The following is a 14,220-nucleotide window of genomic DNA, read 5'->3' as shown; positions in this document are numbered from 1 at the left end:
TCAACTGCTGGGTAGGGAGAAGCTAACTGATCCTAGGATCTCATCCCATCATTCCTTGAAAGAAGCCAATGTACTGGCTTCCACAACATGGCTGGATGTGCAGTTATATATGTACCGTTTCATGTTTTTGCAATTTATATTTTTAATCAACACACATTGCATCTTTGCAGGATGCCCTCTTGTGTATAGGATTTCTTATCCTTATTAGTGCTGAAAAAATATGATTATCGTACACTATATAAATCTCTATTCTCTTTTAAAGAACATGGAAGGACATATCATTAAACTCCTGGCAAAAATAAATGCACATCCATATGTTAATTAGTGAACTGTAGGACTGAAATTCAAGTTAAATTCAAGTCTGAGATTAGAGATCAGCATCACCTATAAACTCTGTTTGAATGATTGTTAGGACTAACAGTTAGAAAGTGTGATGTTAAGTGAAAAGCAGCCTTGTTTTATAATTAACTTTTTGTGTTGTTTACTAGGAAAGAAACAGGACAAAGTCAAGTTTAAAGGGATATCACATGATGAAAAATAAACACCCAAAACACAGAACACCACGTGTATTGAGAAAAAGAACTCCTCATATTGCTTTTTTACTTAACGTACCATTTAGCAAATTACAGTCTAATGATCATTTTTCTGAACTTCAAAAACAACTCTCTTTAATTACATAAAATTCACATTATAAGAAAATAGGTCATTAACATTAAGACTGCAAGTATATTTTGCTTTTGTTACAGCACTATTAACTTAAGACAATTTTCATGGAGTTCTGTAAAATAATTGTACTGTCCAGATCTCATAACACTGCAACTACAGAAATGCCCCAAGCTCAAAAAAATAATGTGCTGATGTTATGAATATTCCATGCTTTTCAGCCCTTACATGGAAAAAAATCAAAATGAAGAGCTGGATTTGCTTCATAGTAGCTTGATGGTAAATTTCACCGAGCACATTAACAAAATGCCTCAAGAGAAATTTCTTTTTAAACAGGCTATAGAAAAAATTCTGCTAAGGTTAGAGCTGCCTCATCTCAAACTGTATGCTGCCGGTGTTAGCTGGGATCCTGAGATCTGCGGTCCTTTCAGGGCTGGGCTTCTGCAGCTCCTCTGAATGACAGGCCAGGTGCTGTGAGGTGTCATTGCTCAAGGTCAACATCTGATCAGTCCCGGGAGCTCTTCTGTCATAGTAAAGAGCCCACAGCAGAGTGACAGTGAGGATCATGGCCAGGATCTGGGACACCCCTATCGACACACCCAGGAACCTCAGAACCTGCAGCTGCTTCGTGCCTCTTATGAAACCGTATATTTTTGGACCGCAACCCTACACAGAAAAAAAAAGGCTGTGTTAAACGGATAGCAGCTTACGACACACATCCCTTGAAGAGACATTTACCATATTTTCTTCAAAAACCTCTTGGATGCTACTTTTCTCAAATGGCTTCTTGGTCTCGTGCCTGGACGACAAATTTCTCATGGCTACATTTTCTTCCACAACTGGATTGCTAGAGCAGTCACATCTCCTCCCGGTTCTGGAGGGCCACTGTCCAAATGGTTTTAGAGGTCACTTATTCTACAGCAGGTATCTTCTGGTATTTATAGGTAACTTCTTTACTCCATGAGAAAAGACATGGAATCAGTGGTAATAAATAGATCTTGAAAGTATACAATTGTTTCATAAAAAAGCCCAGGCTGGTGTGAAATCAAGATCGCCCTTCCAGGACCAGCAGGGAATATCAGTGTGTTAAGAGTGTGCTTTGCCCCCTTCAGTTCATAGTTGTGATTTTTTATTTACTCAGACTGCACGCCCCTCTCTCTGCACCTCTCTCTTCTTCACACTTTGGAGTGAAGCAGCTACTGACCTTTACCATCTGGACAACTGCACAAGTGCAAAATTGTCCGCTGGCTCGCAGCTGTCTGTGCGTCCTCTGTGGACTCTCTGCTCCTTTATTTTTTATAATCCCATCCCTGAAACATCTCTAGATTCCATGTGAATATCTTGCTGTACACAAATGTCCTCATCTTGGCATGAATGTGTAAGTAAATGGACACCAAAATCTAGCTCAGGAAATTTTACGGAGCAGAAATAAAGATGTAAAAGGGCAGTTCATTATTTTCTGGCAGGCAGCTCTTTACTGTCAAGTGTGACATGCCTGAGAAACCTATTTTGGCTCTAACAGCTGCCCCATCTTTAAAAAAAAAAGAAAACAGAAACAAAATTTTGGCTCGCTCCAGACATTGCCTTAATTGGCCTTTTCTTAATGAATTACATCTTTTTCCTAATAGGCATGTTTCAAAAAGACAATATTAACATAAGTATGACATGATTAACTTCTGAGCAAGTCAGAGGCTTCTGACACTGTTTTGAGCAAGCAGTGCTAGTATGCCAATTTTTCATTTTTAGCATATCATTGCTGTAAGCAGCCTTCAATGGTAAATATTTATTAAAACTTAGAAAAAGATTGTATAATGTAATGTATTTGTTTACTGTAAAGAGATAAGAAAAAGGATTTTTACAAAGGCCTAAAGTCTGCCTCCACTCCAGGGTAAAGTCACTCCACTCCAGCACACTGCCTGTGCTGTACTCTTTGTGAAAGGCATAGGAGGATTTTAGTCTCTTGTGCTGTGATTATCCACCACCTTTGACAAGGAATACATTTATCACAAATTTCCATTTCCACACTAACAGCTTCCTCTGAGGCTGATATGCATTTTGCTAGGGCAAACTAGGGTCAAGAAAGACAGACTTGACACTGGGGCTGTATGATTCGCTGAGAGAATGATAGCTAGTCAGACTGGAACGAAAAACCTCGCCTAAGGATGTGGATGATTAATTACAAACAGTGCCAAATTCCAGCTTTATTATTATGGCTGCTTATTAGTCAGTGCACCAAAGTAAAGTTCAAATTACTTAAACTAGAGATATACTGTTATACTACTGTATAAATATTAACTTGTTTTTTCTGTTTAGAGAAGTAGATTTGTGACGTAATTCTTCGTAATAGTGGTAGCAACACAACTTTAAAAATAAAAAAATAAAGGTGACATTTGCACTGTATTTAAGCTTCCTGTACTACATGTATTCTTTGTAATTGCTTTTACAAAGCACTTTACCTAATTGTTGATGGATGTATACCAAACACTTAACATTTAAGCACTTAAAAAGTTAGAAAAAAAAACGAATTTACATTTTCAAACTTAAAGTACTTCTTTCACATTATACTAGAAGTTAAAAGTCACTAGTTAAGCTTTCCTATTGACATCATAATTCATAACAACAAATACATATTAAACACTTTTAATAAACCTTTATTACTATTTTTGTCAAATAAGTATTAGTTTATAAGCTCTATGAAAATGCACAGTCAAGTCTTTTGTATGTTACTGAACTATGACATAGAAAAGTATATTTTTATTTTCATGTGAGAATTTCTAAAGAATCCCACAGCATGTCACATTTCTGTAAAACAAGAAGTTACACAACCACATTAACCCTTCTTTCACTGGCTTACCTCTTGGTGGAGCTCACTCAGGTCCTCGTAGTGGGCTTGTCTTGCACAGCCTGGGAATTCTTTATTACAGCAAGAGTCTGGAGGCCACTCCATCTCCGTCATCTCCAGCCAATCGGTGAAGTACATTACTCCACAGCACTTGAACTGAACAAGGAGCACAAGCTTGAACTACAGTATATGTGTGCAATCATTGTCTACCTATTGTTAATGGGGCAGAGTGGTGGCACTGTGGCTAGGGATCTGTGCCTGTGGCTGGAAGGTTGCTGGTTCAAATCCTGTGGCTGGCAGAGGAATCCTACTCCATTGGGCCCCTGAGCAAGGCCCTTCACCCCAGCTGCTCCATGGGCGCCGTATAAAAAAAAATGTCCGACATATAAACAAAAATGTGCTCTGACAACAACCTTCTCTCTGTCTGTGTGTCTCATGGAGAGCAAGTTGTGGTATGTGAAAAGACAAATTCCTAATGCAAGAAACTGTATATGTCTAATAAAGTGATCTTATCTTATTTCCCTTTACATACTGTAAGTCTCTTTGAGCTGTACCAAAATCCAGTGAAAGGCGGTATTTGTCTGGTTCCTGAAGATGAGACAACTACCATTACATGGAGAAAATAAAAACTTTTGAAGCAACAGAACTTCTTAACCTTCTTACAATTAGTTTTTTTTTCAGATCCCAACTGTCTTTTACAAGTAGTTAAAGACAAAAAGGAATTGTTCGGGACTCACAATAACTTTAATCAGATTCTGTACATATTGTACTAAAAATGCACATTAATGAAGGAACAATATGGCATAAAATATTAAAATGGTCTTAAGTGAATCATCACATTTTAACTGTCCAGACTCACCTCTTTCTGAAAGAAATTCCATGCGTGGGTTAACCACTGATAGCGAGATAAGCCATAATTGGGCATTCTTGATTTTAAACTGATCATGTCAGACCTCTGTAGAGGGACCTGTGATTTAAAAAACAAATAAACACTTTTCTTTTTATTTTGCATACAATTCTGAAAAGACAGTTTGTCATTGTTCATGCTGAATGTCTTAAAAATGAGTTACCTCTGCCCTTTTTAAAAGCCCGTTTCAGACCCACGTATTTGAAGTTTACAGACTTTGTCTGCCACAGCTAATTTCACAACAAATCTTAATTTGCACATCAGATGCTTTTAGTTCAGTGTTGTAGGTTATGTCTGTTCTTTCAGTTTTAAATTTCACGTCATTCAATATTCCAATATATCCTGGTTGAGATTATCACTATTCTTTAAAACTATTCATAATATTAGAGAATAGCAGAGATGCAAATACCATATTATTCTTGCACAATGGAAATCCACCTTGCTGCATTTGATCTTCTTAAAGCAGATACAGAACAGTATACAAACATGTCCAGTACACATACTACATCTGAACTACCAAGATATCAGAGATAGTCCTTTAAGAAAACACTGCTGTGCTAATAGGACGTGTGATAAGTACATTGCAATGTAGTCTATCCTGAATACACCAGGCGAATGGTCAAATAGCTGGAGATCAAAGACTGTAAACTAGTGTGCAAACCTCTCTCTTACCACTCAGATAAGCTCCTCCTGTAACAGAGATCTTTGTAGAAATGCAAACATATCAGTGTTCACAAGAGAGCACCTTCCTAACCCAGCGACAGGCTGAAGATAATTTACCTTCAGCTCTGGTCGCATTTACATTTCTCTCTGTTCTTACCAACAATGCTAAAGACCACTGTGCAATACAACATTGTGATCTTTAATTGAGAAGGGCTTGGAAAGGGCTTTTAATTTGGTTTGACACTCTGTTTAGAATTCTAAAAACTGTTACCAATAACACAGTAGTAACATTTTCAACAGTAACAAACTGTTTTTAAATGATCTACAACTATTAATGAGCTAACTAAAGACTATCAATCCATTTTTATTTGTTTCATATTTTGAAAAACATAATGTAAATCCTATCCCATTCAATATTGCTGAAGCATGACACATGAATTCTAATTTGTCCTATATTGATAACAAAATGTAAATTACTGATTAATTCATCACTTTAATTCATTAATTAAAACTAAAACTTAATCACTGAAGCTTTTGTTGATATAATCCAACTATGTCCTATAAGACAGGATCAGGGCCCTTTATAAAGCCACCACATAATTAGTTTGACTATTTCAATTACTCAAAAGAGAACTCACCAGGTGGTCTTGTTCATATGTCCACACACCACTGGCCAGCTCAATGCAGAATATCACCAGAAGACTTCCAAAGTACTGTAGAAGCAAGGAGCACAGCAACTTTGGTGGATTACAAAATATGTTTATGTTTATAACAAAGCATTGAGTCTTAATGGTCCCTTTCAGTTCGTTAGGGAAAATGATCGCTCAAGAAATGTATTTTATTATTGTTTTTCCTCGTACAATTATTTAAATTATTGCAATCTGTAATACTGTTGGTCCAATTTGGGTCATAGTAACTTCTAGACTTCACGCCAAAATAACTTCAGTATCTAATTTAGTTATTCAAGGTCCATAATAAAAAATTTTGTGTGAAATTCTTTGACTGTGACTGTTATTAGCTAATAAGTAATAAAGTCATGGTTTTCGTATAAAACTACAACTGCAGTTGTAGCTGAATGAACAACATTTTTCATGAGTATGATATTAAACAGTAGTTAGAAAATGTTGACTAATATTTTTCAATATCAATCTAAAGCATCAACTTATTAAGATTAAAGTCCAGCCAGACTACCCCTTAGATTAGCTTCTGTCTGTATTAAAAAGCTATGGTTTAGGATGTTTATTTGAAGAATCCAAATATTTGTAGAAGACAAATGACACAGCTGCTTCTTTGTTAATATTTCAGTCCATTTAGAGTGCTGAAATCCAAACAAAATAGAATGCCATTCTAAAAGTCTTCTGACATTACTGCCCAATCTATTCTTTGTCTGTTAAGGTGGTGAAGCTCTACTTTCCTGTGCCTTTAGACAACTGCTATTATTAGCTTTGAAAAAGACCTCAGAGACAAAACAAAACCAATGAGAGGTTAAGGAAAGTATAAAATATTGTTGGAAACCAAAGTAAAAATCACAATCAGTACAGACTCTTCATAATTTGTCACAGTTAAGCAAAATAATTGAATTGCACTTTTCAGCAAATTTTTCGTAGCGTTGAAGTGAAAATTATGGGGCTACTAGTATCTGCTGTAAAGACTTCAGGCCCTGTGCCTGATTGAAGCTAATGTCCTTCACCTTCACATTTAATGAGCAGTATTTTTTACAATCACCAAAGTGAAGGATAAAAAGATATCGTTGTTTCTGTGACTGTTTCCATTTAATATTTAAATTAATTTGTGATTTGTGAGCTATGACTAATTTTTTGCAGTGCAGATTCATTATCGCCTTTCTCGCTGCAGATACCCTTGAATGTTCAGTAATCTTTCTTTGTGTCCAATGACATGGGCTCTGTTGGTGCAGAACATACTGCACTTAAAGGGATCCTATGAATAGTCTTCAGAAATCTGAGCATGACTGCCTTTCATTTTTGTGTACATGATTTAAAAGGAAAGGCACGATGCATTGTTCTCTAGACTAGAAGACAACATTGTTCTTCCCATGCATCACTAGTAACACAAGAATACGAACTTTCTACAAAGAATGAATGACTTTTTCCAAAAGCATACTGAATACAAGAAGATGGTTTTCGGAAAGGGGGGGGATGTTCTTTGTGTAAGGTTATATGCAGGACCACACCACTCCCTCTAAAACAGGGCTTTTGAATTTACTATTACATTTTCTGTTTTACAAATATCAGTATCAAATTATGAAATGCACTGAAGACATTTCAAAGAAGAGGCACTAAAGTGTGATTTCTTTAAAACACTGATCCCAAATTACCTTTTATTCTGTGATTGTATATGCTGCCATCTAAATTTGAGGTTATATAGCAGAAGGCTTAATATTAATTTAATCAATATTAATAGATATTAATTATATTTATATTTCGGTCAAGACGGAACAGGCCAATGATAACATTGGTAAAAAGACAGGACATACAGTACAGTATAATTTGACACAAAATGTATATTTTACATAGAAAACAACAATTCAAACATCTCTTAAACTCATGGAATTCCCCTCTAAGCTGGAGAAAAAAACGTTTGGCAATCTGTCCCTACCCCTGAAGACAAAGACAGTAACAGGTTTAACTACGAGCATCAATCTCTTTCATTATGTAAATACCAGTCTAAGCATTTTTAACTGGGAACACTGAGCTCATCCTACATTCTATGTAACTGTGTCTGCAAATGCTAATCGACTCTGTATCTGTTGGCTTACTTTATCTACCTTTTTGTTATTGTAAATGATTGCACAGACTAATTCCACATGTCTCCACTGATTAATGCGTGGGAGGTCCCTTGTTTGTGTTCTTGTCCTGTCAGCCTCTTAAGTCTGACAAATGTGTTGACTCAAGTTTGTAATTCATGGTGTTTCAGCAACACATCATTTTCCCTGCAATTATTCACATAGTGTGGCAGGCAACAGAATGAATTGTTTTACAGCGGAACTCATCTGGAAACACGCAGAATGAATTTTTCACTGATACACACAGCACATTTTTTTAAAAACAGTACTTCTTCTGCCCAGTGACTCTGAATAAAAATTATTTACATGTCAGTGTAAATGCACAATAACACACTGCAGCATGAAATACTTGTGATTACAAGGGACATTAATGTGCTATGATAGCACATATATCTACAGTTTGTGAATTAGTACCATTAGAAAAATTCTGCTACAGTACCTCACACAATTCAGTCATTTTTTATTACTAATTCAAAATTCAAAATTAGATTTAAAGCATGACCTTTTGTCAGCTGTAATTGCCACTTATGTAAGCAAAAACACTTATTTAAGAAACAGCAACATAACCTACTGTAAATTGACCAATATCCGGCAGTGAGATTCAAATAGTAAAGACAGCAAAGAAACTGTTACCTCATTTATATTAGGGCTATGTTTTTATTTTTTTTTGCCCCAGCAATTGTCATCTCAGTGCTGACAGGCATTTTTTTGTCTAATACATCCAGGTCCCTATCAGCAGCTGGGCCAGTGACACTATTTTGTTGACTTGGGTCAAAAAGAAAGCAACAAACTACTAGAGTTTGCCCAGATGGATTTCAGTTTCTCCTGTATACATGAAGACATAAGTCTTCTGAGTCTTATGGTTTATTGTAAACAACTGTTGCATTATACATACAGTAGGAACTGTGACGATTTTGCATTACCTAGTAAAATACACATTTTCTAGCTAGGTGACTGATTCATTTAATGTTCTAATTTCATGTTTCAAATATGATTTATATTACATAGCGTTTTATCAAACACTTTATTTGGCTCATCATATAGGAAAAGAAAAAAAATGCACAGGCCGATACAGAGGCTCTGTGTTACATGTTTTCCTTTTGGCACTGCCTTGAAACTGGAGTTCTTACAAACCATACAGGTATGCAATGTGTAATGCGGCTTTATGTCACATATTAAGTAGTTTGTTATGAAATTAGAAAAAACGCACAGGAAGGAGAACTTGTGTGACTCCAGATTCCCTTTCTGGAAACAAGACGAGCTCAGACGAGCTAAGAATTCTGTTAATATTGTGCTCTGTGGAAAATTAATCAATGGAACACATACCCATGAAAGAAGCAGCAGATTGTTTTTTACTGTTCCACAATAACCCAGCATCCCTACTATGATTAGAAAACAGCACACAGCAATCATCACTGGATGGACCACCGGGGAATACGTCAGAATCACTGCTTCCTCCAGCCTGCAAAGAAACAGCAATTCCTGAAGGCAGCTTGGCAACACTGCTGTTTATTTATCTACCCAGCCTGCTCTCAGCACTTGTTATTAATACTTGTGCTATAAGTGATTTCTGATTGTACTCAGCTGGAATGCTACCATTTTCGCTCTCTCCCAAGCACCTACTGTAAAACGACTTAAGGCCTGCAAAGTTATATTTTAAACGTAAAAGGCCAGACATGACTCTAGTATTAATTTGTTGTTTGCAAACTACAAAAAATACAGCTTGTTTTTTAGTAATACATTAAGTCTCTCTCTCTCTTACTTTGACTAAGGAGCGAGATCTCCCGATTTAATAATGACTATATTCATTCTACGAAACGTTAAAAGAAAAGTCCAATGTAAATGTATTGCTCTTGGGTGATTCTGAGCTAGCCTTCATGCATTTTAAACAGCAACAATTACTCAAAATGTTCGTTCTGATTACAGGACATGCTAGCTGTATACTTCTGTAGAAAGACAGAGGGGGGAGATGTCTGAATGTCTGAATGAGCATTAGATACATTAGATAATTCTTCATGGCTGTGTTGGAATTTCTTCTCAAAAAATGTATATCGCATATATTTCAATTCATAGTAACATTTTGCCATCAACATTATGTCACGGACGTCCAAAGGGACTAACCATGGGGAGCAGGAGAGCAGAAAAAGACCCATATGCGTAGCGGCGAGACGGGAAAAAGGCCCGGGCTCATAGTGCAAAGAGTTCAGGAATGCCGTATAGAAACCTATGCCCTCAGGGAGCGGACGTGGGGCGCCCTGGTGCTAGGCGGGTCTCAGGACATCCGAACATCAATGCTGAGCGAGGACAGAGTGCAAGACCCGGAAATATATAGCCCAAGGGAAAGAGAGGGACAGGAAGGACAGCAGACCGGAAACTAGGGACAGGACAGAGAAGGAGCGCCCTCTGGCTGCAGAGGGCGTGACACATTATTAGGTTTCTTCTAAGGCAGACCTATTTTATACTGTAATTAGTATGACAGGCATTCAAACAGTGTAGTTTGAGTTCTTCACTTAGGTAAACAATGAATTAATAAGTAGACACTGCATTTCTATATTTCAGTACAGTTCGGTTCACTATATACTAACATAAGTCTCCAAATCTTACCTGGTGTCAGCAGTTAAAGTAATAACATTGTTCAGGTAGTCTCTGAGCCAGGCAGCCACACCCAACACACAGATGGACATCAGCTGAATAGAGGAACAGATCGCAACCTCATAAATACAGACTTAAGATTTTACACATCCACTCCTCTTGCTGGTTACTGCATAAAATATAAACTGCACATTAACTGCATTTTTGACTGTGCAAATGTGTACATGCTGTTTTAACTTCCAATGACAACTGGAAACGGTTCAGGTTATATTTATATGAACGAGGATGTACAATTTGTAAAAAGTTTTTTTTTCTTACATTTTGCTCACAACGTTCATATGCAAGACACAGGGTTATCACTGGGGGGAAGAATTAAGTGTGTTCTGGGTGAGAGTATTATCATTATTCTAGTCTGGATCCAAGAACACGAGTGGTCGTCGTAATCTTTAATCGGTAATGTGAGCACTGTCTCTGCCCACCTGCTTCGGCATTCGACTTCTCTTACCCAGAAAAGTAAATTGAGAGCGTAGAGCAAGCAGCGCAGGCACTTCACCGAGTCCTCCCTGGCCATTCTGAAAGCTGCAACCGCTGGACAAATCTCATCATCTTAATTCTCCCGACCATAGCAGCCCAATCCACTTAATGAAAAGACTGCAAAATAAGACCGAAAACAATTAACGAGCTACTTCAGCACGCGAGAAATTACATACAGTACGATTGCAATGCAATAAAACTTTTGAGAGCAGTATTCAAAAATTGGTAAGGGGTGCATTTCATTTTAATTAGGTTATTAATTTTAAACATACCGTTAAAGGGTTGTCAAGTGTCGCTTAAATGTGATTTTCCTTCAACGTCTTCTTAAAAGCAAATTGCCTTCGTGGGAAGATACGATCATTCACAACAACAGGTGTTTTCTTCATAGTTTTGTGACCTACAAAACGTGGGATTCACGGAAGACTGGACACTTCTGATGAAATTCCGGAATCGTTAACTTTGGTTAATTTACTTTAAAAAAAAACACTGGCTTGCAGAAGTCAAAAAGATATTAACTGCTCACCCCAGAAAGCCATGAATACATATTTATCGAGTTTTGTTTTCGGTTACGCATAGAAAGATATTCGTGAAAAGCATTTAAACGTTATATTTTTGTCCCCAAACGTACAAAACGAGATAACATGACAGCATTCCATCTGTATACTTAGAAAAAAAACACACTAGTAGAAGACGGGAGAGAGCTGTTCGAAAGTGTCACTGAAGGCTATCGTTCACTCAGATCCTTTAATTTTACTTGAGAGGCGTGAAGCAGGTCATCTGTCATGTTCTGAGAGAAATCCCTCTTCCCCTAAAACACCTATCTTCCCTTCAAGGAGCTCCGTAGACACACCACTGAAAATATTTTTGCGTGCTGTCAATAAGACTTGTGCTTGTAAGGAGTTTCAGTGACTTAACGCGCACACTCTTCACCCTGACAGACTTGTCTCGGTGTTCTTCTGGGTCCTAGAGACACAAGATAGCTAATTGAGGCGACTCATACGCACATCAAGTCGAAAAGCATCCAAGACCGTTGGAGAAAAAGAATGTGGGCGGTAAATCCGCCTCCGAAAGATAGCATTTGTCGGTCAAGGGGTCATATCTGAGAGAGCATTATTGTCTCAACTGAAAGCAAGACGCAAGCTCTTCCACCCCCTTCTTGACAGGAACAGTTTGTAAAATAAAGGACTTTTGGTAGTTAAGGGGGTGCAAAACTAACCTTTTCACCTTTTGTAACCCTCCTTCCTTCCCCGCTTGTATTCCTAATATTGAAGATGTATTTGTCAGCTGGGGTCTGCAACACCGAAAATAACATTTAAAAACTAGCGCACTCGTGATGCAATAGGACAGCAGTGTAATCAGTAAACGTAACGGATAACACTTTGCGTTTTCTTCTTAGGGGATCTGATATTTGTACTCTGTGTTGTTGTGCTTACTCTGTAATCTATAGGATTTTAATTTCTGAACGTTTTTTAAAACCACTCTGTACATTTTCCAGAGTAGTGTTTTTTACAGTTCTGAAACTGAGGGATTAAATTGATTGAATGGATACCTTTGATATCAGATTAATGCATTCATAACAGACCTAATCTCAGCGATAATCGGCAAATTACTTATTTTGCACAAAATGTTTAATTTTGCATGTATTTTCCCTATAAAACATTTAATCGATTTTCTCATAGAAGCACGCCGTTTCTTTAAAAAAGTTGTATTCCTTGTCTATTGGACCAGCTGTCCCCACCTGACCAACTCAGATGTTGCTGAAAAAATGACCATTGCTATGTTATTGAAATATGAACAAATTCCAAACGTGGACTGAATATACATTTCTTTAAAGTCAATGTTTTCCATCCAGTTGGTGCAATAGTTTTGCTACGTGGAATCTATATTAATTTGCAAAATGTATTCAGAATTTGGTTTTCACAGTGACAGATATATTAAATAATAAAATAATAAGACAATAGATTATTTTATTATTCCAAACATTAAAGACACACAAGAAAAGACGGACATTTTTAGATGAAGCTTATTGTTTTAGAAGGCTTTAGAATTGCCCCCTTCACATTACATATTTCAAAATATATGCATTCTAAAATGCTTGCAGACAAAAACAGACCTAAATTCTTTGGATTACCTAGACATTCAACATCACATGGATGAGAGTGGAGCAAAACAAAGAGAATACAATATACTACAATGTCCTTAAAATGAATGAAAAGTTTACATATATTACAAATTATTTAATTTCTTTTTACAATCAAGGTTTTCATTTTCACAAGGGCCATGAGGCTGCTTTATCACATACAGAAGAACTATTTAATTAGCAATGAGCTAGTCAGGAGCATTTTTCTGTCCAACTGATATAAATACTAGTGAATAAGAATGGAGTTTCATGCATCACAGGCCACTGTTTCATAAGAGAGCTGTATGCAGCTACACCATATGTTACATTAGATCACACACCTCAAAACAATCAAAATTGTGTATACACTGTACAGTAGATATCTGTCATGCCTTCTGGCTGCTCCTACTCTGTCCTGTCCCTAGTTTCCTGTGCTTTGCTGTCCTTCCAGTGTCTCTCTCTCTCTGGGGCTATATATTTCCAGGTCAATCATTCACCTTCGCTCAGGATTGACGTTCGGATGTCCTGAGACCCACCTACAGCACCAGGTCACCCCACGTCCGCTGCCTGAGGGCATAGGTTTCTATACGACTCCTGAACTGCTAATCCCCCATTCCGCCGCTACGCATAAGGGTCTTTTTCCGCTCTCCTGCCTCTCCACAGTTCGTCCCTTACGACATCCGTGACAATATCAGCTTATAGAAATACACATTTGAAGAAGGCCACTCAAATAGAGTGTCGTGTTTTTGTGCCCTTGATAAAATAAAGAAAACATTTTAATCACCAGCAAGAAGGGGGTGGTATGCCAATTTACCTTTATATACTCTCCTGTAGTGATTAGCCAGTTTAATGAGGTATTTATGTAGCATCTTTTATCCCAAAGAATCTCAGAGTGCTTTACATACAGGAGGGAAATCTAATTATCCACCAATGGGTAATGATGGCAGTCATTATGGATCAGCAGAGAAGGTGGAGAATAATAATAAATCCTTACACTTCTATACAGTTTTTCTGGACACTCTACTCAAACAACTTTACAGGTAATGGGGACTCCTCTCCACCACCACCAATGACGGCAGCCGTAGTGCTCCAGTACA

General features: G+C 37.3%; 1 protein-coding gene across 1 annotated transcript; it reads right to left on the bottom strand.

Annotated features, from left to right (window-relative positions):
* Window positions 1-511: 511 nt before the first annotated feature.
* tspan12 (tetraspanin 12) lies at window positions 512-12,056 on the bottom strand. Its single transcript, XM_088645218.1, has 8 exons — window positions 11,277-12,056; window positions 10,976-11,121; window positions 10,483-10,565; window positions 9,205-9,340; window positions 5,714-5,788; window positions 4,365-4,472; window positions 3,518-3,661; window positions 512-1,329 (listed from the first exon to the last, which is right to left on the bottom strand). Exons 2-8 carry the CDS (start codon window positions 11,039-11,041, stop codon window positions 1,024-1,026), a joined length of 918 nt encoding a protein of 305 aa, XP_088501344.1. The 5' UTR covers window positions 11,042-11,121; window positions 11,277-12,056; the 3' UTR covers window positions 512-1,023.
* Between the last annotated feature and the right edge of the window lie 2,164 nt (window positions 12,057-14,220).

This window comes from Lepisosteus platostomus, chromosome 9 (assembly GCF_059453375.1).
Source record: "Lepisosteus platostomus isolate fLepPlt1 chromosome 9, fLepPlt1.hap1, whole genome shotgun sequence".
Taxonomy (NCBI): domain Eukaryota; kingdom Metazoa; phylum Chordata; class Actinopteri; order Semionotiformes; family Lepisosteidae; genus Lepisosteus; species Lepisosteus platostomus.
The sequence above is the reverse complement of the archived record's forward strand: the minus strand, read 5'-3'. Positions and strand labels throughout refer to the sequence as shown.

Coding starts and splice junctions, on each gene's coding strand:
- tspan12 (XM_088645218.1), bottom strand. CDS start 11,041: ATGGCCAGGGAGGACTCGGTGAAGTGCCTGCGCTGCTTGCTCTACGCT. Junction 10,566..10,975: donor CTCTCAATTTACTTTTCTGG/GTAAGAGAAGTC, acceptor TCCTCTATTCAG/CTGATGTCCATCTGTGTGTT. Junction 5,789..9,204: donor ATCTGCTGCTTCTTTCATGG/GTATGTGTTCCA, acceptor TTGCTTCTACAG/TACTTTGGAAGTCTTCTGGT.